This window comes from Heptranchias perlo, chromosome 18 (genome assembly GCF_035084215.1).
Source record: "Heptranchias perlo isolate sHepPer1 chromosome 18, sHepPer1.hap1, whole genome shotgun sequence".
Classification (NCBI taxonomy): domain Eukaryota; kingdom Metazoa; phylum Chordata; class Chondrichthyes; order Hexanchiformes; family Hexanchidae; genus Heptranchias; species Heptranchias perlo.
Genome location: NC_090342.1, coordinates 29,910,089 through 29,937,654, shown reverse-complemented (window position 1 = coordinate 29,937,654; position 27,566 = coordinate 29,910,089). Strand labels below are relative to the sequence as shown.

At 43.4% G+C, this 27,566-nt stretch overlaps 1 protein-coding gene across 1 annotated transcript in view; it reads right to left on the bottom strand.

Annotated features, from left to right (window-relative positions):
* Positions 1–625: 625 nt before the first annotated feature.
* Positions 626–27,566, bottom strand: part of kcnq1.2 (potassium voltage-gated channel, KQT-like subfamily, member 1.2) — a 715,294-nt gene continuing 688,353 nt past the window's right edge. The window contains exon 19 of the mRNA XM_067999137.1: positions 626–781. Within this exon, the coding sequence (XP_067855238.1) occupies positions 626–781 (156 nt within the window). The remainder of the gene's footprint in view (positions 782–27,566) is intronic.

Here is a 27,566-nt window from a genome sequence, read left to right as displayed (position 1 = left end):
AAGCAAAGATAAAATGATCTTACCTGCTAAAAATATCATTATATAAATTTAACTGTATTCAATTTTATGTTTTTATTTCTACCTACATTATGTTCATTAATTTGTTTTGCGTGACTTATATATACACTAAAGCCCTCACAGCTCTGAGCTCTGGAGATCAAAACTAGCAGTTGTCTTATTTTGAAGTAATCCTTATCCTTCTTTCCCTTTTGCTCCCTCTGTTCATTTTCTTTCTGCCTGTCCACTCCTGTGAATTGAACAAGGACAAAAAAACTGGAAAGCTAAAGCTTGTGTGTAGTAGCCACCGTTCCTGCTGAATAATGTGGAGGATCCGAGCATCATTTGGTTCTTGTCAGCTTCATGTTCAGAGTATTAAAGGTCTCTAGATTGCTATGGTAACAGATTTAGAATACAAGATGAACACTAACTATAGTATAGATAGATGCAGACATTTTTACAAAAAAAGACCAAGTTTACAGAGTAGACATGCATTTTTCAAAAGAGGTACATCACAAGGCTATTATCTAAAGAGAAGAGTGCCCGCCATTAGCTTGCGGTTAAACTAGCACTCTGAGGCATTGGCCAGTTCAGATGCTTACACATTAAAAATGCTGCATATGTGGCCTCATGCTTTTGAGTTCACTGCAGGTGTCTCTGAAGTGAGGACGATGTGTTTGATGGTTGGCGATGTAGACCCTGAAGAATGTGGCAGCTGCTGTATGGCAAGCTGGTCTTTTAGAATGCTCAGGATGTCATCTAATTTCTGGTCTATCTGTGTGACCTGTCAACAAAAATAGAGAAGTAAGTCCATCAGCCATACCCTCAGCTTTCCATCATTACACTGGCAAGGTAACTGACTTTTTCTTCTGTTCCATTCACAAACCTTCAACTTTTTGTCCTTTATTCTTCCTCTATTTCATGAAGTTTAACGCATTGCAATATGGGAACGTTGGTTGACAATTTATACACTTCCAAGGCGTGCGGGGGAATGAGCTCAGTCTATTCAAATTACTTAGCAATAAAGAAAAGAAAGAAATATCTTGCAATTATATAACGCTTTTCATGACCCCAGAACGTCCCAAAGTGCTTTACAGCCAATGAAGTACTTTTGAAATGTAGTTACTGTTGTAATGTTGGAAACACAGCAGCCAATTTGCACACAGCAAGGTCCCACAAACAGCAATGTAATAATGACCAGATAATCTGTTTTAGTGATGTTGTTTGAGAGATAAATATTGGCCCGGACACTGGGGAGAATTCTCCTGCTCTTCTGCGAATAGTACTATGGGATCTTTTAAGTCCACCTGGGAGGGTAAATGGGGCCTTGATTTAATGTCTCATCTGAAAGACCACACCTCCAACAGTGCAGCACTCCCTCAGGAATGCACTGGGAGTGTCAGCCTAGATTTTGTGCTCAAGTCTCTGGAGTGGGTCAGCACCCACAACCTTCTGACTCGGAGGCAAGAGTGCTAAGTCAGAGTGCTACCAATTGAGCCATGGCTGATACTAAAACCAAAAATTAATGCAGTACACTCCTGGTAAAAATAAATAATTTTGTTTGGTTGTAATTTCTGACTGAACCAATGGCTTTGTCTGTCAAAAATCAAGAACTGGATTGTTTTTGAAGTTTATCCAGTATTTTAGAAGAAACCACAATTTTCATTTAGTTAAAATGTTTGCAAGGGATGGTAGGAAAATACAGGTTATTTTTTTAAAAAGGTCCCTGTAACAAGCCCAGGAAAGTTAAAAATGGTCAAAGTTGCCTCGAGGTGGGAAAGTCTGCATACTGATGACTGATCTCTTTTAGTTTCAAGAAGGCCCTTTATTGTAATCCATGACAGGAATGGATTTTTAAACTTACATAAGGGTATTTCCTGTCTGGTGCTCAGCTGTACTTTTGACATGCTTATATAAAATTGGGACTTAAGTTAATATTGAACTCAGTGTTATGTTGTGTGCAATTGTCATCAGTAAAGGATAAGGCCAATAGCAATTTCGACTTTATAAATAGGGGCAGAGATTACAAGACCAAAGAAGTAATGATAAAATCTACAAGGCAATGATTAACCTAAAGTCAGAGTGCATCACCAGGAATTTTCTCGGGCGTTCTCCTGATTGGCTGCCTTAATTTTGGTGGAAGATCAGTAGAAATACGGAATAAACACTGAAACAGGATTTCCACCGATCTACCATCAAAGTTATGGCAGCCAGGCGGGAGAACCCCCAAGGAAATTCCCAGCAATTGTGCAATTTTGGGTTCCCTGTTATACAGAGGACATTAAAGCCTTACAGAGCACAAGGTGTCGATTTATCAGAATGATACCAGGGATGAGAAACTATAGATATGAGGAGAAACTCGAAATACTGGGACTACTTCCATTGGAGCAGGGAAGGCTAAGGAAAGACTTAATGTATGGTTTTAAAATTATGAAGGGTTTAGATTGGGAAATACTATTTCCTCTGGTTGGGGTGTCAGGGATGAGGGGTCATCAATTTAAAATTGTCATTAAGAGAGTGAGGACAGATGTTAGGAAAAATGTCTTTACGTAGAGAGTGTGGAATGCTTCCCACAGGGAATAGTTGTGGTAGAGACCATTACATCTTTGAAGGGAAGAGTACATCAATTTTTGAATCAGAGAAAGATACAGGGCTAATGAGAGAGCAGGGCAATGAGATTAGTTTTGGATTCCTTTAGCAAAGAGCTAGCACAGGCATAATGTGCTAAAAGGCTTCCTTCTGTGTTGCAAATGTCTGTGGTTTTATGTCATGTGAATGTTTTTTTACAATAATATTACTCGTGATAGTATTCTGTATCTTGGTTCATGACTTTTCCTTTAGACACTCCATCAAACATGTGCTACTCTTCAAGTGGAATCAGCTATCACATTGGTTTTGTTTTACAAAGTTGTTTGACTTGCTTTGGCAAGACATGAAATTCAGTCAGGGATGTCAGATACTAATTTGAGGGATTTTTGAATTCAGTACCCTAAGTAGCATGGTTTGCTCAATCATCCACTACATTATTTGCATATTTGGAACTTACATATACAACATTTTTAACAAATTGAAAGTGAAGAATGTTGGCATTAGGTATTGGAACACTTTTAGGGGGACTTTCCTTTGCGATCCTCTCAGAAATTGGCCAGGATCATGGCAGAAATGCTCGTCCTATGCTTGAGCAAGAGTTAGTACTTTCATGACAGGCAAGGAGGAAAATTGGGGCGGGGGGGGAATAAAAAAAAAATTAAATAAATAAATAAAATGATACAATAGATTAGAAATTTATTTTCCTTCTTTTATTTTTTTAAAGCAGAAAGGAACTTTTTTTAAACTGCTTTCTCCATGCTCACTGTGAATGACATTTATCACTAAAATGTAGTAGTCAGGTACAAGAAATAATCAAAAAGGCTAATGGAATATTGACCTTTATAAGTAGAGGGCTAGAATATAAAGAGGCAGAAGTTTTGCTACAGCTATACAAAGCCCTGGTTAGATCACATCTGCACTGTGCACAGTTCTGGACACTGCACCTTAGAAAGGATATATTGGCCTTGGAAGGAATGCAACGCAGAGTCACCAGAATATTACCAGGGTTCCAAGGGTTAAATTATGAGGAGAGATTACATAAACTAGGCTTGTATTCCCTGGAATATAGAATATTAAGAGTTGATTTGATTAAGGATTTTAGGATTTTGAAAGGAATTGATAGGGTAGATAGAGAGAAACTTTATCCACTGCTGGGGGAGGCTGAAACATTTGCAACCATCTTCAGCCAGTGGATGATCCATCTCGGCCATCTCCCAAGATCCCCACCATCACAGAAACAAGTCTTCAGCCAATTTGATTCACTCCAAGTGCTATCAAGAAATGGCTGAGTGCACTGGATACAGCAAAGGCTATGGGCCCTGACAACATCCCAGCTGTAGTGCTGAAGACTTGTGCTCCAGAGCTAGCCATGCCTCTAGCCAAGCTGTTCCAGTACAGCTACGACGCTGCCATCTACCTGACAAAGTGGAAAATTGCCCAGGTATGTCCTGGCCACAAAAAGCAGGACAAATCCAATCCGGCCAATTATCACCGCATCAGTCTACTCTCAATCATCAGCAAAGTGAAGGAAGGTTTCATCGACAGTGCTATCAAGTGCCACTTACTCACCAATAACCTGCTCACTGATGCTCAGTTTGGGTTCCACCAGGACCACTCAGCTCCAGATCTCATTACAGCCTTGGCCCAAACATGGACAAAAGAGCTGAATTCCAGAGGTGAGGTGAGAGTGACTGCCCTTGATATCAAAGCAGCATTTGACCGAATGTGGCACCAAGGAGCCCTAGTAAAATTGAAGTCAATGGGAATCAGGGGGAAAACTCTCCAGTAGCTGGAGTTATACCTAGCACAAAGGAAGATGGTAGTCGTTGTTGGAGGCCAATCATCTCAGCCCCAGGATATCGCTGCAGAGGTTCCTCAGGGCAGTGTCCTAGGCCCAACCATCTTCAACTGTTTCATCAATGACCTTCCCTCCATCATAAGGTCAGAAGTGGGGACGTTTGCTGATGATTGCACAGTGTTCAGTTCTATTCACAACCCCTCAGATAATGAAACAGTCTGTGTCCACATGCAGCAAGACCTGGACAACATCCAGGCTTGGGCTGATAAGTGGCAAGTAACATTCGTGCCAGACAAGTGCCAGGTAGTGACCATCTCCAACAAGAGAGAGTCTAACCACCTCCCCTTGACATTCAATGGCATTACCATCGCCGAATCCCCCACCATCAACATCCTGGGAGTCACCATTGGCCAGAAACTTAACTGGATCAGCCATATAAATACTGTGGCTACAAGAGCAGGTCAGAGGCTGGGTATTGTGCGGCGAGTGATTCACCTCCTGGCTCCCCAAAGCCTTTCTACCATCTACAAGGCACAAGTCAGGAGTGTGATGGAATATTCTCCACTTGCCTGGATGAATGCAGTTCCAACAACACTCAAGAAGCTCGATACCATCCAGGACAAAGCAGCCCGCTTGATTGGCACCCCATCCACCAACATTCACTCCCTCCACCACTGGCGCACCGTGGCTGCATTGTGTACTGCAAGATGCACTGCAGCAGCTCGCCAAGGCTTCTTCGACAGCACCTCCCAAACCCACGACCTCTACCACCTAGAAGGACAAGGGCAGCAGGTGCATGGGAACACCATCACCTGCAAGTTCCGCTCCAAGTCACATACCATCTTGACTTGGAAATATATCGCCATTCCTTCATCATCGCTGGATCAAAAACCTGGAACTCCTTACCTAACAGCACTGTGGGAGAACCTTCACTGCAGCGGTTCAAGAAGTTGGCTCACCACCACCTTTCCAAGGGCAATTAAGATGGGCAATAAATGCTGGCCTTGCCAGCGACGCACACATCCCATGAATGAATTAAAAAAAAATTTTTTAAAGTCTAGGAGAAGGGGACAGAACCTTAAAATCAGAGCCAGTTAGGAAACACTTTTTCTTGCAAAGGATAGTAGAAGTGTGGAACTCTCACCCACAAAAAGCAGTAGATGCTAGTTCAATTAATAATTTTAAATCTGAGATCCATAGATTTTTGCTAGCCAAGGGTTTTAAGGGATATGGAGCCAAGGCGGGTGGATGGAGTTAGGGGAAAGATCAGCCATGATCTCACGGAATGGCAGAACAGGCTTGAGGGATTGAATGGCCTATTCTTGTTCCTATGTTCCTATATTATAGTGGTCACACTGCAGTATTTATGAGCTGGTGCTACTGTCTCTGCTGGCTTGGAGTTGATGTTGGTGGTAGTGCTGCAGTATAAAGGTACAACTGCTTCTGGTGACTCAGAGTACCACATCAAGAAAGAAAACAAAGAAAGAAAGACTTGAATTAATATAGCGCCTTTCATGACCACAGGATGTCCCAAAGCACTTTACAGCTAATGAAATACTTTTGAAGTCTGGTTACTGTTGTAATGTAGGAAACGCGGCAGCCATTTTGCACAAAACAAGATCCCACAAACAGCAATGAGATAATGACCAGATGTTTTTAGTGATGTTGGTTGAGGGATAAATATTGGCCAGGACAAACTCTCCTGCTCTTCTTCAAATAGTGCCACAGGATCTTTTATGTCCACCTGAGAGGGCAGATGGAGCCTTGGTTTAATGTCTCATCCAAGAGCCGGCACCTCCAACAGTGCAACACTCCTTCAGTACTGCACTGGAGTGCAGTCTAGATTTTGCACTCAAGTCTCTGGAGTGGGACTTGAACTCACAAGCTTCTAACTGAGAGGTAAGCATTTTACAACTGAGCCACAGCTGATACTTTTTGTTCGAGATGGTTTTACATCTGCACAGCCGTAAACGTAAACAGTTGCCAGTTATTTTTCTGACCATAGTAAGGCGAAACTCTCTGCTGCACATACAGATGATCATTGAGAATTTTGCATTCCTAACCTATACTGCCCCCCCTCTTACATCTGGGAAATTAAAGTCACAATTGCGAATTTTAAGTAATAGATTGTGAGTAATCATGCACAGTTGTTTTTGTGTTGCTACCAGTGCTCTGGAATCTAGCCTGTAGTGTAAAGGATGGATTCCAGAGTAGCAGTAGCTGAAGCTGAACCATTTCTATTAGGAGCTTAGAATTTACTACATTGAAGGAGGCCATTCTGCCTGTGGTGATGCTAGATCTTCAACTGGAGCTGTCAACATTAATCCAAATACCCTGCATTTTTCCTTTTATATTCTTCCTTTCTTCCTCTTCAAATATAGTTGCAGTCCCCTTTTAAATTATGTTATAATCTCTGCCTCAATAGCCACTTGCAAAACATTCAAGGGTAGAATATCTGTGGGGTTTTTTCTGATCGTCTACCATAACTTTAGCGGAGGATCAGTGGAAACTCTGGAGAAACAGTGTATTCCATTTATGCCGTTTCTCTAGGATTTCTGTAATCTTCTGCCAAAGTTATGACGGACAATAGGGAGAACCCCACAGAAATTCCAGGTGTCTCTGTTCTAATAATCTGCTTGTGAAAACAATTTCTTCTAACTTCCTGCTTCACTAATCTAGTTATAATCCTGAGTCTATGCCCCCTTGTTAGTGGTTCGGCAACCTTTACCAACCAATGGAAACATGGGCCAGGAATTTCCTCAGAGGTGTTCCTGCTCTTCCACCATATATTTGCCAGAAGGCAGTGGAAAACCCGTTTATGCACGTAAACAGAATTTCTGCCGCACTTTCGGTGAAGCTATGGTGCCGGAATTCCTGACCAATTTTCATTATTAATTTCTCAAAACCTTTATGAATTTAAAAACCTGTAGAAGCAGCTTTACTTGTACAACAAAAATGCACTGCGGAACTGGTATAACGCAAATAGACCCATTGCTGGAGAAATTGCAAATTTCTTTTCTATGCTTGTAAAAAAACACATACAACACATTACAGGCCAATCAGCCTAACATCGGTGGTGGGGAAACTTTTAGAGACATGGGTGAAAAACAGGTGGGCAGGGGGCGGGGTGGCATTCAAAACTGCATCCACTTCAAATCCACCCCCAACCCGCCTCCAACCCGCCTATTTCCGGTTTTCACCGGGGCGGGACGAGGGGTGGGCGACCAACCCACTCCCAGGTGGCGGGTCGGGCCTTAAAACCTTTAATGGAGGCTTCGAGCCTCCATTTTCCCACAGTTTCCGATTTCAACCCTGGGGGGCCGGGATTACTCTTTCATGCCTCATGAAAGAAGGCAAGAAGGCCCGAGACTAACAGGTAAGTGCCTTTCAGGCACAGCTTGTGGGCCCAGAGGGGCAGGAATGCTTCCTCCAAGCTCAACAAGCCTACTTGCAGCGACCCCCCCAATGATCGCGGACCCCTGCCCCTGATCTCTGCCCCCACCCCAATGATTGTGGACCCTCAACCCCGATCCCCGATCCACCCCCAATGATCGCGGACCCCCGATCCCCGGTATTGGACCCCCGAACCCTGAGCCCCCCCAATGATCACGGACCCTCAACCCCGATCCCTGATCCCCGATCGCGGACCCCCGACCCCTATCCCCCCCTCAATGATGGCGGACCTCTGACCCCAATCCCCGATCCCCCCCGCAATGATTGCGGACCCCCGTGATGATCCCCGATCCCGACACCCACCCCGTGACTGACCCCCGATCCCTTCCCCATGACTGATTCCCCCATGACCCCCTTGCCAACCTATGCCCTGTGCCAATGCATGTCCTGTGCCAACCCATGCCCTGTGCCCCTATGACCCCGTGCCCACCCATGCCTCCCCATGCCCCCCCCCACATACTATAACTTCCTTGCTTTTGTACTCTATGCCTCCATTTATAAAGCCAAGGATCCCATATGCATTTTAAACAGCCTTCTCAACCTGTCCTGCCACCTTCAAAGACCACCAATCCATACAAACAAAGACTTACCTGAAGACTTACCATAACACGTCCTCTCCGTGACTGATCAGCCTGTCAATCAGGCTGGTCAGCCGGACGGCAATCCGACAAAAAAAATAAAAGACGTCCTTATGTCAAAATCGTAAGGACATTTGGGAAACCCGTACTTCTGGGTTTCCCGTCCACAATTTGACCCCCCACCCCCTTCCCGGCTCGGGGTCAAAATCATGCCCAATAATCCGGGACAAAATTAATTGGCACTTGGAAAAGTATGGGCTAATAAATGAATGTCAGCGCGGATTTGTTAAAGGAAAATAGTGTTTGACCAACTTGATCGAGTTCTTTGATGAAGTAACAGAGAGGGTTGATGAGGGTAGTGCAGTTGATGTTGTGTATATGGACTTTCAAAAGGCATTTGATAAGGTACCACATAATACTTGTTAGCAAAGTTAAATTCTCGGAGATTAAAGGGACAGTGGCAGCGTGGATACAGAATTGGCTAGGAGACAGAAAGCAGAGAGTCGTGGTGAACGATTGTTTTTCAGACTGGAGGGAAGTATTCAGTGGTGTTCCCCAGGGAATTAGGACTGGTATTAGGACTGCTGCTCTTTTTGATATATATTAATGACCTGGACTTGGGTATTGAGGGTATAATTTCAAAATTTGCAGATGACACAAAACGGAGAAATGTAGTAAACAATGTGGATGATAGTAACAGACTTCTGGAGGACATGGACCGACTGGTGAAATGGGCAGACACATGGCAGATGAAATTTAACGCAGTGAAGTATGAAGTGATGCATTTTGGTAGGAAGAATGAGGAGAGGCAATATAAACAAAATGACACAATTTTAAAGGGGGTGCAGGAACAAAGAGACCTGGGGGTGTATGTACACAAGTCTTTGAAGGTGGCAGGACAACTTGAGAAAGCTGTTAAAAAGGCATATGGGATCCTTGGCTTTATAAACAGAGGCATAGAATACAAAAGCAAGGAAGTTATGCTAAACCTTAATAAAACACTTGTTGGGCCTCAGTTGGAGTATTGTATTCAATTCTGGGCACTTCACTTTAGGAAGGATGTCAAGGCCTTAGAAAGGGTGCAGAAGAGACTTACTTGATTGATACCAGGGATGAGGGACTTCAGTTATGTGGAGAGACTGGAGAAGCTGGGGTTGTTCTCCTTAGAACAGAAAAGGTTAAGGGGAGATTTGATGGAGGTGTTCAAGATCATGAACGGTTTTGACAGAGTAAATAAGGAGAAACTGTTTCCAGTGGCAGAAGGGTCGGTAACGAGAAGACACAGATTTAAGGTGATTGGCAAAAGAGCCAGAGGCGACATGGAGAAACATTTTTTTAAGCAGTGAGTTGTAATGATCTGGAATGCACTGCTTGAAAGGGTGGTGGAAGCAGATTCAATAGTAACTTTCAAAAGGGAATTGGATAAATACTTGAAGGGAAAAGGTTTACAGGGCTACGGGGAAAGAGCAGGGGAATGGGACTAATTGGATAGCTCTTTCAAAAAGCCGGCACAGGCACACTGGGCCGAATGGTCTCCTACTATGATCCTATGATACTATGATATGAGTAACTACATACAACAAGCTGCAACTTCTTTGACTGTACAGCGGGTGTGTTCTAACAAATAACATTTCACTGTAAGCATTTTTGTGATGGCATGAAAGTAAAAAAAACCCTCGATTTTCTCCCCAGTTCCTTTGTTAGGCACCACTTGCATTTGTAGGGGTGGTGGGAGGCACCCTGCTCTCAGCTCTCTGCTAGTGTTGTTCTGATCTGTAGGTGGTGCACAAAAGGAGGCCTGAGGAAATAATCTCTTTATAATCCTTGTCTTTATAATTCTTCACTCTCACATTTCCTCTGTTCCAAGCTCCCTGTGGACGGCATCTGGTTATCCCGTGGCACCACCACAGGAGAGCATGGTTAAAATCAAAAATTTGGTGAAATTTGAATCGCATCTCACCATTAACATGGTACACTGATTTGGGGTTCAAGGCACTCTAGCACTATATTGGTTTTTAACTGCAGTGTTTATGAGTAAACTAATTTGGGTGACTTTATTCTCTTGTCTGTTAATGGCAAATTATTGCTGAATTGGGCAGATTTACAGGCTTAGGTTAATTGAACAGCCCAAAATGGACCCCTCGAAAAACTCAGCTGAAAGCCCACCACACTAAATGCTGGAGGAAGATGCTGTATCTATAGTAAAATAACCTTTAGTTGTGTAGTTCCCCGATCCTTTCATCTTATTTTTGAATTGCTGTTGAAAAATTTATAGGGGCAGAGATGAATGATGATGCAATAGTATCACTTTGTCACTGATCATACCTTTGTTTTCAAACCTGAAGTGTCTCGCAGAACACTTTACCAACTGACAAAGCTCCTTCAACAAAGCAATGAGAGACAAGTGGCACAACCTCTGTCCATTCTGGTGATGAAGACTTCAATTAAATATCTGAGTTTGACATATTAATGTTGCAGCATATGTAAAATGTGACATGACCTATACTTTTCATTTCCAGTTGTCAGGATTTGTCATTAAACCTATTCTCCTAGAGATACATTGTTTAATCAAAGTTTGGAGCAATATCTTTATAATTAATGCCACTCCTCTTCTCACTCCCACACTTCCTCTTTCCACCACACCCAACCAACTAGAATTAGTCCATAAGCTCTCCTCTTTCCACACTATTTACTTTACCTTTAAATGACTCACTCTCACTTATTTTTTCCCTTATTATGATAAAACATTGCTAAAACATCTGATCAAAACCACTCCTACCTGGTCCTCCCTGACAAACTGGTCTCAATGCTGATGGCATTTTTGCTAACGTGCAAAGACAACAGCAAACTGGACAGTCTTTTTCTGTACAACCTCAAAGGTCTCTCTTCAGTGTGCTGACAGAGTTGACAAGCAGCAAGTGTTTGACGGTCATCTTTCAGTTTTCTTAAAACCAGACACTTTATTAACATATTTAAATCAGGCTCCCACAGTGCAAGTGGGAGCCCGATTTAAAATTCACTGCTGTTGTGCAGGTTTCCCAAGGGTTGGGAAACCCAGCAGTAAAAAGGAGGTGGGAGCTGCCGGCCCCACAAGGTAAGTGCCTTTCTCAGCACTACATGTGGGCCAGGAGGAGCAATTTGGTCGGCTGCTGGGCGGGAAATGGATCCACAAAATGATAATGAGGTCCTGCCATTAAGTTCAGCAGGACCACCATGGCCCTGGCCTTGTTGGGTTCTTTGGCTGTTTTCGGTCTCCCCTGCACCGTCCCTACCTCCCCCATAAATACCGGGGCCAAAGAAGGGAAAGTTTATAAGAGAAACAAAATAATCAAAACTGATAGCAAACCAATCTATTTATGTAGAACTGCAATTATTTATTTATTGTTTCTCACCAATTTCCTTCCCTCCTTTCCTGAAGGTGTTGATTCCTTGCTGGGGTTATGATTTGATGGACACCCTCCTGTATCTCATCCAAGTAGCATTATTCATTTGTAAGCTTTGAGAGTGTCAGCAGCCTTTGATTTGATTATGGCGGGGGTGGGACCACTACAGTCGAGCCCAACTTTGCCCTCACTAGAAGTCCACAAATACACTTCCAGCAGGAGTCACTGGATAATGATTGGAACTGGGAACTCTGGTCGACTTTCCCTCCCTAGCCCAGGGGTGCAAAGGCTAACTGCAGCTCCCATACTGCTGCCCTGACTAAGATTAGGTAAATCAATACTGAACAAGGGTTGAACTTAGGTCTTCCTGGTCAGCTGGATCAATTTGCTGAGACATTGAAGTAGCTCTGAAAAGTGATGTTTTTTCAAACTGTTAAGCTTATAGAAACAGATTCTGTTTCCAGATATTCACGTCCTCTGTTTTTGACCTTTCTGCATGAACGTTGTATTAAATTTGTGACTAATTCAATGATGCTCTTTTTGGCTATGCAGTTCAGTTATAAGTTTGGATATTTTCATGGTAATTTTAAAATAAAGTAAGAAATTCAACAATATCATTGCTAAAAACAATCCCAAACAGATAAAAATTGATTTTTAGGACTTAACCGTTCTAAAAACTCAGCCTTGTGCCACCCACAATGACTATTGGTTACACAAGGATATTATCAATTAACTTTTTAAAAAGTTATTGCCTATTTTCTTTTCCTCCTCTCCCTTTCTAATGAGGATATGGTTGGGTTGGCTTGCCATGTCCGGTACTCTCAGTGAGATTCATTTCCAAACATACCTGGGTGGACTTTCCTGACCTTTTCCCCCTGGAGAATGCCCAATTTCCCATGCAGAAAGGTTAAAAAAAAAGGGTGGAGACTCAGATCACCAGGTTTCTGCCCCTTTAATGTTGCCCTGGGATTGACAGGGTTTCCCTCGGAGTTTAGAGCTTGGCCTTAGCCTACAGGCCATTCTGAGGCATGTTATTGGGTTTAAAGGGACGTTGCTGGCCTCCCATCTCATTTCCTGATTTGTCCACTTATTGGCATTGGACTTGTCCCCTAATGCCTGCTAAACGGAAGTCCAAAGGAATCCCAGGGCAGGTCCACTTTTGATAGTATCAGCACCCCACTCCTCCCCCCCCCCCCCACTCAAGATCAGATGGCATTGGACCTTCTAGCAATACAGACCTGCAGTGGCACCTTGTTTTCCTTCACAGGTGGTAGACCCTGCCAGGGAATGGGCCTGTGCTGGGGTGCCCTGGGTCCAGGACATGAAATCCTAGTGATTCTGTGAATGGACAGGAGCAGCACAGCAGTGGCTGGCAGAGGGGAGGGAGGGGGAACAGGAAAATCCACCTGGCCAACTCTACATTTCTAACTAAAGTAAGTGAGTTTGTAATTGGTGATAATGGATAAACATATCCCATGGCTGGCGTCGCCCTGAGATGGGCTATGTAAATGACACATCTGACATCTGCTGAATGTAGGTTATTGGTCAAGGTAGTGCATGACATTGTAAAATTCCAAAATCCACAGCTAATTGCTGAACAGCTATTTGCATTTTGTAGTCACAGTAAGGCAATTTCTATTCTCTCTTTCCAAAACATTCTTTGTTTATCCAGGAACTCAAATTACACATCTCGTATCTCCTGTTGAGAGTACTGTTAAAGGGTGGGGGGAAGTTTCTCCATTTAAATTGCTGTGCTGGTCATGTATATACAGCTGATGGAACCAGCTGGTCTCCCATTTATCACAGCAAAGGTCAGCCTAGTCAGGGTTAATCCAGTCCTGTCACAGTATATGATGTGAGACAGAGAGCAAACAAAAAGAAATGCAAACTAGACAAGGTAATAAATTTCCATTCTCAGTTTAATAGTTGGCCAGAAGACAGGGTTTTCTCCCTCAAAAGTGCTTCTGTTCATTTCAGGGAATTAATTTACTCTGAACAATTTTGCCACCAAACTAAACTATACTGTGTGTATTTTGTTCAAGCATCACAATGATGCTATCCCAAAACAACACAGTAAAATGTGGATTGGGTTTCCCTGAACAGTGATATTCTGGTCACAGCCCCCACCACTATTGGGAAGGGGGCTACACAGTTGGAGGCCAAGCATTTCTTCACAAGAATAGAGGGAAAATTGCAGAGACAGTATTCCTTGGCTACTCTCACACACTTCTGGAGCAGTGTACTATTGGTGCAGTCCTGGCAGTTGGTCTCCTTTGCATCCTCTTGGCTTCTAAAATTTATGCTGAATTTACCTCACAGTGCTACTGCTGACAGTAGCCCCAACTTTGGCAGCAGCTCTGCAAGGTAACTGAGGTGCTGAGACCCATCGAATGAGGAGGTTTTCGCTGGTGACTCTGGAGTCATCAGTGCCTCAGTACTACAACCACCGCAGAGGTCTGTGCTGCAGTTTTCTGATCACTGTGCATACGGCCACTGGCAGAGGCCAGAAACAAAATGGTATATTTTCCTGACCTTTGTCTCCAGGGAACACCTGTTTGCCCAGGCACAAAGGTCAGGAAGAAGGGGCAGAAACTTGGCAAAATGTTGCCCTAGGATTTCTGGCCCTGTCGGTGAGGTAGGGTGGGGGTGGGTGGGGGGGATGGAGTTTGTGTGGTCGAGCTCGGTATGCACCTACAATAGATGCAGGCCAATCATACCAATGCTAATGAGTCATGAGGCAGTATGGGAGATGAGATATTGTTCTTGAAGTTTGCCTTGAGCTTCATTGGAACACTGAAAGAGACAAAAGACAGAGAGGTCAGAGTGGTAATATGAGGGGTGAGTTAAAGTTGTGAGCCACAGTGAGGTCAGGGTCACACTTACGGACAGAACGTACCCATGGCTGTTCTGTGAAGCACAATTCATCTTTCACAGGGAGACACTGGGGTCCATTTGTCTTGCTGCATTTTATCTTTTTAAGTCAGAAAAGGAGAGTACTGGCATGTGTTAGTGGGTGATGTCATGAACAATTCTAATGTAGCAAGTGACATGAATGTGACAAATGGATTTTTTCAATTAAATTGGCAATGGTTGGTGATGGTAGTACTGGTTGTTTGGAAGTAACAAATATCTTGTCTACAGTACAGCTTCTAATTCCATTTTATACTGAATGTGCATCCATTCTAAAGAGGCATTGTATTGTTAGGAGCTTTTTGCTTGAAGGAAGAAAAGTCTGTTGACAAACATTCAGACCATGAGTTTCTGCCAGCCAAGGGAACACTCGGTTGAGTAATATTAAGGTTAATGGACTGAGTTCACCAAGATTTTGCCCTGAACGAATAGTGGCATTGTGGTGCCACAGTGTGCTGTGGTGTGGTATGACATGAATTCCTGGTTATGAATCTCATAGGGCAAGTTTCTGATTTCAACCTTGCCCCTAAAGGAGTAGTCAAATGAAAACAAGGTTTTTGTTGAAGGGATGGAGGAAAAAGATATCAGAGCACAAGTCACTCAAGAACCACTTGAGCCACTCAAGACCCTTTCATAGCCAATTACAGAGTTACATTGGCAGAGGCCTCAGTGCATGTTGGCAAAATAAACACATACGGACGGACATGAACAATTTCAACGCCAAGAATTTAGTCATTCTGAATCCATTCCATTTGAAACAGGTTGAGAAGGTTCATTTGGATGCTCACCGGTGCTTTATCCAATGGTGCAGCAGACTGCGCACAGCCGAGTGAAATTCAACACGATTCAACATAAACTCCACTTCAGAGACAAATGTCAAGTGTAGATTGAAAAAGATAGAATTCAATTGAAATTAATAGATGGTGTAAGCTGAAATTAGTCCACAAAAAATTGGGTATTTAAAGTTTAAGTACATTCTGAGGCCCTAACATTGAGATTTCTACCAGGAGATATGGAGGATTGCTATAAATCAAGACAGTTTCTAGGGTTAATAACTAGATTATGGTAATGGTTTGTGGGAGTCAAGTCTCAGACTGTTTACAAATTTGCAAACTGTGAATGAATAAAAACTGTTTCTTGCATGTTCATCTAATAATTTGCTTGGAACCTGTTTCAAATGGAATGGATCCAATGCAGCACCAACACCAGTCTACCAAGGATTAGATGGGTCCATTACCACGACTAGGCCAGGTGCTAGTCTCCAGACAGACAAGGTTCTTTTAAAATAAAATTTCCTTTATTTTGGTGGTCTCTCCCACGGGGCTAAGGAAATGTATTAAGGATGTGCAAAATGACAACTGGATGGGCGGAGAAAACTCAAAGAAATGTGCCATTATTTTTCATCTGTTTGGTAAATAACCAATTAAATGAAATTAACCCTTTGCCCTCACAAACAGTAACTCTTACTCAAATAGTTTTACTGAAAAATGAGCTCAAAGAAGATAACGGAGTTAAATTACACAAGAGCCATGGATGTTGTGCAAAATAAATCATGTTGATATAGTACCAGTTGCTATAAATATAGTTTTCAAAGATTTAAATACTACAAAAACTTATCCCATTGCCTTAGGCGAACTTGCGTACTTATCTACCCAGATATGAGTAAGCCATAAGTTAACAAGCATCAAATCAATTAAAGCCATTACATGTCATATCAGCAGCTCCGCTCCAGCTGCACACCATCAGCGACATTACACTGCACAACCAGCAGAATCCTCACAGCCTCTTTTATTTTTAGAATTTTTTTAAAAGGCCTGTTTAAGACCTTAGTTTCAAAACGGTTTACAAAATCATACACTGAAAAACCAATCTGCAAGTTCATTTGCACACCTACAAAAAGAAAATGGATCTTGATAAAACAGAGTTCTGGATACAACGTGGAGTGCGCACAAACATTCTGTGGGTGAATGGATGTTTTAAATTTCTTCTCCTGTAAAGTTAGATCTTTTTAGCTATTTTACCAGCCAGTTCTGACCACATAGACTTCCGGCATGGTGGGAAATTCTTGTTGGTCTTTGAAACTGTCTTTGAAATCTAGATGAACATTGGCCTAGGTTTGAATTGAAATATAGGGGACGTTTTTAACCCTGTCTAGCAGGAGGTGGGCAGTTAAATGCTCTCGGGAGACATACCCGTCGAGGTCCTACTCCCTTCCTGCAGCCTTTAATTTTAACTGCTCTTCTGAGCAGGCAGCAAGGGCGCCTGCTGGAAATCTTCTTTAAATATGCAGATTGGGCTCTGATTACATCATTACAACCTGACTACTATTTTAACCAGTAGCCTGAGTGGAGAAGCCATTGTGCCAATGAGCCTGTGCCATAAAAGTTGAGTGTGGTGGTCACATTCGTAGCCAGAGAGAGAGCAGTGCGGGCAGATGACCATGGCATCAGGCCTTCATGCACTAGGTCAGTAGGTGGCAGAGCTCCCTTATTGCCTCTGTGGTGATGTGTACTCTTCTTATATACATCTCCTCACTAAGCTCCTTATATGATCTGTACTGGCTGTATATTCTACAGGGGTAATATCTGGTAAGGTTCATCATCCTTAAATGCTGCCTACCTCTCCTTTGCGCCATCCTGTGTTATTCCTCGTCCTCCACCATGATAATGGAATACAGTTGTATGCCTATAGGGAATGCCATACCCACTCCATAGATGTCCTTATTGTGTGTGTAGTGTGGTGGATTCAACATTTCCTGGTGTTCTCACACTGTCAGAAGCAGTGAGAAGCAAGTCCAGGTCTGTGTAGGTAGAATGCCAAAAAATCGCTACTGTCATTGCCAACTGCAGAAATCGCTATTGAAACTCTCCATACTGTTCTCACTCATTAGTTCCTCACTTCCATCTGTCTCAATGCCTTATACTTCTCATTATAATTTACCCCGAGTACATTGGGAATGTAAAAGCAGGCTACCTGGAGTTGCAGCACACTAGCTGTCATTATACTACTTGTAAATGAGAACATAAGAACATAAGAAATAGGAGCATGAGTAGGCCATATGTCCCCGAGAGTCTGCTCTGCCATTCAATAAGATCATGGCTGATCTTTGACCTCAACTCCACTTTTCTGCCCGATCCCTATATCCCTTGATTCCCCTAGAATCCAAACATCTAGCGATCTCAGCCTTGAACATATTCAATGACTCAGCATCCACAGCCCTCTGGGGTAGAGAATTCCAAAGATTCACAACTCTCTGTGTGAAGAAATTCCTCCTCATCTCAGTCTTAAATGGCTGACCCCTTATCTTGCGACCATGCCCCCTAGTTCGAGGCTCTCCAGCCAGGGGAAACAACCTCTCAGCATCTACCCTGTCAAGCCCTCTTAGAATCTTAAATGTTTCATTGAGATCACCTCTCATTCTCCTAAATTCCAGAGAGTATAGGCCCATTCTACCCAATCTCTCCTCATAGGACAACCCTCTCATCCCAGGAATGAGGGCATTCAGGACTCAGTGGGTGGACTGCCGGATGGGCCAAAAAGCATGAGGAAATTTTGGGGGATTGATTTTGGAGCAGAAAAACAGTGGAAATTGCTTCCGCCCCATTTTGCTGCTTAAAAAAAAACTTACTTTCCAGGAGCATGTATAATACTGACACATGGTTAAGCATACTGATATTTCTGGCCTGTTTCATCACTCAGGTAGTCTCTGAACACTATGTGATCTCCTGTCACAGTATCAGTGTTTGTCTGCTGTTGGAATCATTAATGGTACCCAAAGGACCCAAGTTGTAAATCAGTGGTTGTGATTGTATCCAAAATTGTGATTTAGTACCTCACTGGCTGAAGGCTTTTATGGTTTTCATCATTAGAACTTAGGATCATATTACATGCGCTGGGGCTTTTTAAAACAGTTCCACTTTCCATCTTTTCTTAAAGCTTTGGAACTTATTCAAACGTATAAACATGTAGCATGAATGCAGTTTTTGCACTTAGTAAAATTTTGCAAAGTGATCAATTGAATAGACTGAAGTGCTTTTGCACTTTTTAAAAAAGTACTCTTCAGCATAATGCTACAACGGACCCATTGAGCCCTGCTGTAGCAATCCTCTGCACCCCTCCGGGTGACTCTTCAGCTGAGGCCAGGGACCCCACCATAATTATACTAATTAACCCAAGGTCAGAAGTTCCACCACATCAATGATGCACTCCAATTCCACCAAAGCGGCATATCTGGGCCTACATAAGCTTTTTTAAAAAAAACAATGCAAATTCTCTTCCTTTCCATCAGCCTTCTAATTTGTATATATGGATTATTAAAAGTCTTGCATATGCATGAACATTCCACTCAACTTCACATTGTCATAATAGTTGGTAACAGTTTTATGTCAACATTTAGAACTGAAATTGCTGATGTAAACATTTATAATAGGAATTTCCAATGTAAACACTTTGCAGTCATGGTGTAATTGCATGCATCTCACCACTGGTGGCACTTAACACATCTCCGTTCTAGTTTCCCAGCTCCCCTGCTGTTTGGCCTCCACAGGCTCCAATCCTGTTGCTTGGCCTGCTGCCTGGTTTCTAACCTACTTCTCCAGCCCCATTCCTTGGCCTGACGTTTCCAAGCCTCTCTGCTGCCACGCTGGCTGCCCTAACCTGCTTCCAAGCTCCAATGCTGCTCATAATTAAAAACATTACACTGTTCACAGCTCTGGCCCAGAAACCTGGGGGACAGGCCGACTGGGCCAAAGATACCACACAGACTACAGCAGTTCAAGAAGGCGGCTCACTGCCACCATCTCAAGGGCAATTAGGGATGGCCAATAAATGCTGGCCTCGCCAGCGACATTCACATCCCATGAACGAATAATAAAAAAAATAAATATAGCTGCCTGGTCTCTGGTGTGCTCCTCCCACCTCGACTGTGACTCTTCTCGGTGTTCTTCCTGCATTTTGGTTGCCTTTGCTGTCCCAACTCTACCCGGCTCTCTGAGGGTGAGCAATGCCATGGGAGATGAACTAGTATATTTAACAAATGATATTGCTGTTGTCACCAATCTCAGTAAAGTATGTTTTTTTTCTTATAAAATGGGAGAGGAGAAATCAACTAGGTTTCCCAATCCTGACACCTAATCAGTAACTCTGCACATAACGTGGATGTCAGATGAGGACAGGACTGGGCTTGGCAGTGATGCCCTCTACAATCAAATAGCCTGCCAAATTCACGGCCTCAGCTCACGCATGAAAAATTTCCAATTGAGTGAGTTACTGGGCAGGAGGAAAGAAAAGGGAGAAAATATGGAAAAAAAAATAAAGCAGCCATTTCAAAACCCACAGACATCTGTGAGCTACAAAGCAATAGAAATCACAGCTAATAAGATTTCTCTTTCCGGAAGAGTTGATTGAATGCCATCATCAGAGATTGAAATTCATAATAAGGCATCTAATACTCAACCAAATAGAGTTAAGTACAAAGAATAGCTAAAGAAAGCAAAGGCTGCCATTAGATTAGCTAAAAGGATAATGGAAAAGAGGATTGTAGACAATTGTGGAAGTAGTGGGAAAAGCTTTTTCAGTTATGTGAAGAGTCAGAGGACTGTGAAGGTTATGAAGGACTCACAGGGTATGCAGAAATATTAAATAAATACTTTGCATCGGTCTTCACGCTTGAAGACGATGCTCGACTATTACAATTTAATGATGTTAATAATAAAACTAGTAATACTAACATAGATGAACACATTGTTTTAGATAAAATTAAGAACCTGAAAATAGAAAGAGCAGCCGGGCCAGATGATATCCACCCGAGGGTCCTCAGGGAGATGGGACATGTACTGTGCAACCCCCTGCCCATATTTTTAAAGCTCACTTCACTCTGGGACGATTCCTGTAGACTGGAAGGAGGCTAATGTAGTCCCCATCTTTAAAAAAAGTTGGACCCGGGTAACTATAGGCCCATTAGTTTGACATCAGTAATAGGAAAGATGCTTGAAGGAATCATTAGGGATGTAATATATGATTACTTGAATAGTGAGGGACATACTGGAGCACTCAACAAGGCTTCAAATAAAGAAGTTCATGTCTAACAAATTTGATTATATTTTTTGAAGACGTCACCAAGAGGGTGGATGAGGTAAGCCCAGTAGGCATTGTCTACTTTGATTTCCAAAAAGCTTTCGACGAGGTACCGCAAAAGATGCTTCGCCACAAAATCGAAGCTTTCGGTATTAGTGGTAATATATTGAGCTGGATTGAGAACTGGCTGGAAGGACGTAGGCAGAAAGTAGTTATAGATGGATTTGGATCTATTTGGATACCGGTCACCAGTGGTGTCCCACAGGGATCGGCGTTGGGACTGTTGCTTTTCACTATTTTTATCAATGATCTAGATGTAGGTGTTGGGGGTACGATCTGCAAATTTTCAGACGATAGCAAGATCTGTGTGAGTGTCAGGACTGTAGACGATGGTCGACTGCTTCAGGCAGATCTTGATGTGTTGGGGGACTGTGCTTATGACTGGCAAATGATGTTTAATTTGGAGAAGTGTAGTGTTATGCATTTGGGCAGGTCAAATGCTCAACATACCTACATCCTTCAGGGAAAAGCATTAAAGCAGGTGGAGAAAGAAAGAGATCTGGGCATTCTAGTGGATAGGTTCATCAGCAAGGTTCATCAGCAAGGTTCATGAGCAATGTTGTGAAGCGATAACTAGAGCAAATAGAGTGTTGGGGGTGCATTTATAGGCAATTGACTATAAGACAAAACATACTATTTTGTCCTTGTACAAAGTGTTTAGTTTTGGTCTCCTCACATGGTGGGTGATATTGAGGCTTTGAAAAGGGTACAAAGGAGGGTCACTAAACTAATTCCCAGCTTAAAGCATCTTAGTTATCAAGATAGGCTAAAAGAGCTGGGACTCTACATTTTAGAGAAGCGTAGACTTAGGGGTGATCTGATTGAAGTTTATAAGATGATGAAAGGAATAGATTGTGTCCCAGTTGACAATTTGTTCCAATTATATATGTTAGGGAGAACAAGGGGTCACAATTTTAAGTTGTACAAGGCACCATCTAGGTTAGATGTCAGGAGGTGGTTCTTTTCCCAGAGAATAGTGGACCTCTGGAACTAGTTGCTGGCTTGTGCAATGGACGCCGAATTGCTGAATTCCTTCAAGCGAGAGCTGGACCTGTTTCTGGCCGGGGCGGAGATCACCACTGACGAAAGGTAGGTAATGAAATGCATAGAATTATCAGGGGCAGAATGATCTCCTGGACTAGTTTTGATTGCCAAAGGGGTTGGAGAGGAATATCCCAGATTTCCCCCCCGCCCCGAAACTGGCTTGGGTTTTTATCTGGTTTTTCGCCTCTCCCAGGAGATCACTTGGTGTGGGGTGGGGTGTGCATATATTGCGATACACAAGGTTGTAGGCTGGATGGACCAGAGGGTCTTTTGCTGTCCGTCATTGTTCGACTGTTCGTATGTTCGTCATATATCTCACACAGGCAATGGCAACCCCCACTCCTGATTGATAAGGAGCAGCTTGTGATTAATATCACTAAATAAATCTTTATTATTAAATTAAACAGTGTTTAAAAACTGTGGTCTCTGAAATTCCATGGGGTGTGATCCCAATGGTTGCACTGGGGTCAAGCCTGATGGTGCCCTGCAGTGCAGACCCCTGCCAGAGTTTGCAGAGTCAGTGAGAGGGCACATCTTTTGCACTGGAGCAGACAAGTGCAAGCGACACTTTAAGAGTATCATTAGCACCCATCTACCCTAGGGACCTGGAAACTCAGTCTCCCGTGGAGGGTGGGCAGGTGGAAGTTGCCCTGGCACTTCCCCCTCACCCATTCCTGGCACCGCAACATTTTGAAAGGGGCCTACTCCTGAAGTGTTTGCCTATCTCAGGTGTGAGCCCTCTTTTAATATGCAAATTGGGGTCCTAGGATCCCGATTGCCATTTTAGGTTGTGACTCGTCGGAGCGCATGCTGTGCAGGCTCGGATCAGTTCCACGGGCGATGGAGCCAAAGAGACTCAGCCAAGGTAAGTTTGGAATTTTTTTGGAAGGACACTGGCTCCTCTGAGCCCTACAAAATAATATGGGCTGCTGCTGCCCCGGGACCCCCACCCTCTGCAATGGCGGCCCCACCCCCAGCACTTACCTTGTTAGCGGCTGGGGCAGCCTGATATTGGGAGGCCTCAATCCGGTGAGCTGGATTAGAAAGCCTGTTTGTTGCCCTGCAGTTTGTCGGTCCGATGTTAATGAGGCCAGTGCCTCAAAATCACGGCCGTCTCTTCAATGCAGGTACAGGCTGGAGTGCTCAGCCGGCTGGTCGCCCAAAAGTCAAAATCGCCCCCCAGGATTGCCTTGAAACATAACTGTTGAGGAATGGGTAGAGAGGCGATAACAATGACGTTAAACATCTCCATTAGAAATCACTTTCCTTTAGGGTTTGAGGGGCATTTAAAGGTAACTAATACCCTGTTTACTTTGCTACTGTGAACAGTGCCAAAGTTGCTAATAAAGTGACAAAGTAAATGAGGCAGCACTAGTGCTGTTGGAGCCAGAGCCCACCATGTAAAGAAATTATGTTATCTCGTGTTTCTAATGGCAATAGAAACCCTTGCAGCCATGGCAACCATGTTTTTTGGATGTGATGGGAGGAGCAGCTGAACTGCTCACAGTGAAATTGTTTTAGTCCAAATCCATGTTTAGTCCAACGTGGTTCTGTAATATCACTGGAGTATTAGAAAGCCATTAAACAAGGTTTCTATTTTTACCTTGCTCACCTGAAGAAATGGTTGGCACATTCAGCTTTATAGCATGGGCAATGGAGCTGCAACAGACATTTCCCTCCCTCCATAGCTATTATTATTGCGACAAGTTTTAATCTTTTCTCTACTCTTCCCCCATGTTATCTTCCTTTCCTGTACCTACCATAAGATTGTTTTCCATTATCATAGGAATGGGGGACAGAAGAGAAAGTCTCACACCCCTCCTATCCCCAATTGTGGGAAAAAGCATTTCCAGTGAGAATGTACCTTCAGAGAAGTACGTGCATTCATGCCCCATTAAGAATAGTTGAGTTACTGGACTAGGTTAGCAAAAGTTGCCAGCCACAGAATTTGGAGTGCGATGAAGCACTCACCCCAGATATTGATGTAGACATGGCTCAGTCTGCATTGTGAAGCTGAAGGGATACCCTTGGTAAGGTCATTTGTTCTCACCATGGGATGTAAAACCAACGTCTGAAGTAAAGCTACTTAACCTTGCTTGTGTCAAATGTTGTTTAATCTTCCAGTCTACCAAAACAATAATTACTGCCCTTGCCGACTCTCAGCTGGAATATTGCGATTACATTTGGAAAAGATCAGGCTCTCCTGCTTGGAAACAAGTATTGACACTTTATAGACTTCTCTTAATTGTGACAATCCCACCACTTATGTGAACTTTATTCCAGACTTAATTGGCTGCCTCCTGCTGCTAGATCAGAATGCCACTTAGCTGTGCTTATTTACAACAGCAGAAATAACATTTTGCCTGGCTACTTAACTGGCAGGCTCTTTGAAATTCCACCAGAGAATTCCAATGAGAATTATTACCTGTCGCACAACCTTTGGTAAGCTTCACAGCCTAGAAATTCTGCCTGAAAGTGCCTGAAAACGAGCACTCAGGAGATGCACTTCACACGTCTGTTCATGTGGGTGCAAGGATCATGTAAAATTGGTAGCTGATTATAATGGGACAGGCGTGCAGCCTGCACTACCTGCCTTGCTTATTGGCTGTGAGCCTGTTTGGGAGCAGCGGGAAATCAGGCGTCTCTGACACCACTTAAAGGCAACCAGCACCTCTTAAAGGGGAGGTGCATTTCAGCTGCAGATAGGAGGAAATGCATGTGAGTAGAGAAATGGCTGCAAGACTCGTAGGTCGGGCCCCCAGGTTCTCCAGTTCTGCTTTGGAGGCCCTGGTTCAGGCCTTGGACAGGAGGAGGGAGATCCTGTTCCCCTCTGGGGGGGTGGGGGGGGGAGGGGCAGCAAAAAGCTGCAGGCAACATCTCCAGGACCAGTGGGATGAGGTCGCTGAGGAGGTCAATGCCAGGACCTTAGCTCCCAGGACATGGCTGCAATGCCTAAAAAGTTTATTAACCTCAGCAGAGTTGTCAAAGTCAAAATCTTACCTCTCACCTCAATTACTCTCTCCTCACACCTGCACAACCTGCAGCCTCACTACTCACAACATTCCCCTCCCCTGCCTCCCTTCATGCACCAACAGCCACTACATCACACTTCACTCCACTTCCTTCACCTCCTACTCATGCACTCTGCACCTCCTGTTCACAGCATTATTGCAACTCTCACTTCCCCACACCTCACATCTTGTACACAACATCTGTACTATTTGACCATGATAGGCACATTCTAGCTCTGCTGCAGAGGACTCAGATGCTGACTTTGAGTGTCCAGACTACTGAAGAAGACTGATGGACATACATCAGGAAATGCTAGGTGCACTGGGCAGCCTGCCAGTGAGCTTACATAGAATTGTATTGACCATAGTACTTCATTTTTTAAAAAAACCTAGGAAATAATACAAAAGCAAAACAATACAAAAAACAAGAGTGTCATCAATTTGAATCACTTCAAAATTCCTTTAAGGAAGTAACAAAGTAGTAAGCCCGTACAGGAAAAAGAATTTGAGCAAAGAAACTGGCTTAAAGACCTATGACTGAAATTTACTGATTAAAATTACATTGGGCATATGACCATTATAGTCTGGTGCAACACTGACATCATGCAACGCAATGCTGGTACTAAAAGCCCAATGTAGGCCTGAAATTGTAGGCTATTGGAATTCAAGTATTGATGTATATGGCAGATGGCCAGTGGAATGTGACAAGTAGCAATAGTATGTACAGATTTTGTTTTAAAGCGCTGTTCTTTGATTTGGACAAGATAAGCATTGATTTACTATATACAGATATGGTTATCTCTTGTATTTAGGATGATTGGATCATTGAAAGTCACATTGTCTGGTGTGTCTGCTGGTGACTCATGAGCTGAATGCAGGAACCGCAGGCTTTCTTGCACGAGTAATAATGTCGTATGGTCTAGCCGCATTGCTGCAATCACTCTGCAGTTTCATAGCTTTCTCATTTTCTGCTCAACTTGCATTAGTACTTGTTTTCAAAGTGAGAGGCACCAGCACACAGGGGGCAATGCCATTGTGATGCCAGATTCAGGCTGTATTTACACTGTAACTGCAGTGTAAGTGCCAAGCCAAACAGTTTTGCACCGATTCTATAGTTGTAGTGTAAGTGCACCCTTAAAGTGTTTTTGAGCTATTTCCACATCTGGAGTATTGTGTGCAGTTTTGGTCTCCTTATCTGAGGAAGGATGTCCTTGCCAGGGAGGGAGTGCAACGAAGGTTTACCAGACTGATTCCTGAGATGGCAGGACTGACGTATGAGGAGAGATTGGGTCGACTAGGCCTATATTCACGAGTGTTTAGAAGAATGAGAGGTGATCTCATTGAAACATATAAAATTCTAACAGGACTAGACAGACTAGATGCAGGGAGGATGTTCCCGATGGCTGGGGAGTCCAGACCCAGGGGTCAGTCTCAGGATACAGGCTATGTTATTTAGAACCGAGATGAGGAGAAATTTCTTCACTCAGAGGGTGGTGAACCTGTGGAATTCTCTACCACAGAAGGCAGTGGAGGCCAAGTCATTAGATTTATTCAAGAAGGAGATAGATATATTTCTTAATGCTAAAGGGATCAAGGGATATGGGGAAAAAGTGGCAACAGGGTACTGAGTTAGACGATCAGTCATGATCATTTTGAATGACAGAGCAGGCCTGAAGGGCCGAATGGCCTACTCTTGCTTCTATTTTCTATGTTTCTATTTATTCTATGTTTTAGTTGATACTGGCTCTTGATAGGACTTCTGCATTGATGAACTTGGAGTATAAAGTTTACTTGCTGCCACCTGTTGCACAGCTGGGGGGTAATTTTTACATTTTATGATGGTGTAAAACAGGCAATATTGATTGGCCTTCCATTACACACCCTGCCCGATTGACTTCAATGGAAAGAGAAATCAGTCCAGGTGTATAATGGGCAGCTGATCCAATATCACCTGTTTTACCATCACCATCATGGCAGTTTCTTATGGTTGAGAATCTGTTGATGGTTTAGCTGGATATCCTTTTGGATGTTTTCTTCTTAATGTTTTGCAAAAAGACCATGACAAAGTGAAGCAGATGTGTGGGGAAATGTGAGAAGAAATTTAAAATGACAAATATTAGAGGTGACTGGGTTTGCTGGAGTTCCAGTTGTGAATTGTGTTCTTGGTTCCATTACTCTGCACCTAACTGTGCTATTCCTGAGCTGGTAGTGCTTGATGCTGACAGGGCTCGATTTTCCCGGGAAATTGCGGGTGCGTTGGGGACGGGGGAGCTCTGTGACTTGGAGGGGAACGTGCAGATGATGTTGTTGCCATGTGCCTGCTGCCCTTGTCCTTCTAGATGGTAGAGGTTGCAGGTTTGGGAGGTGCTGTCGAAGAAGCCTTGGTACACACTGCAGCCACAGTGCGCCGATGGTGAAGGGAGTGAATGTTTAGGGTGGTGGATGGGGTGCCAATCAAGCGGGCTGCTTTGTCCTGGATGGTGTCGAGCTTCTTGAGTGTTGTTGGAGCTGCACTCATCTAGGCAAGTGGAGAGTATTCCATCACAATCCTGACTTGTGCCTTGTAGATGGTGGAAAGGCTTTGGGGAGTCAGGAGGTGAGTCACTCGCCGCAGAATACCCAGCCTCTGACCTGCTCTTGTAGCCACAGTATTTATATGGCTGGTCCA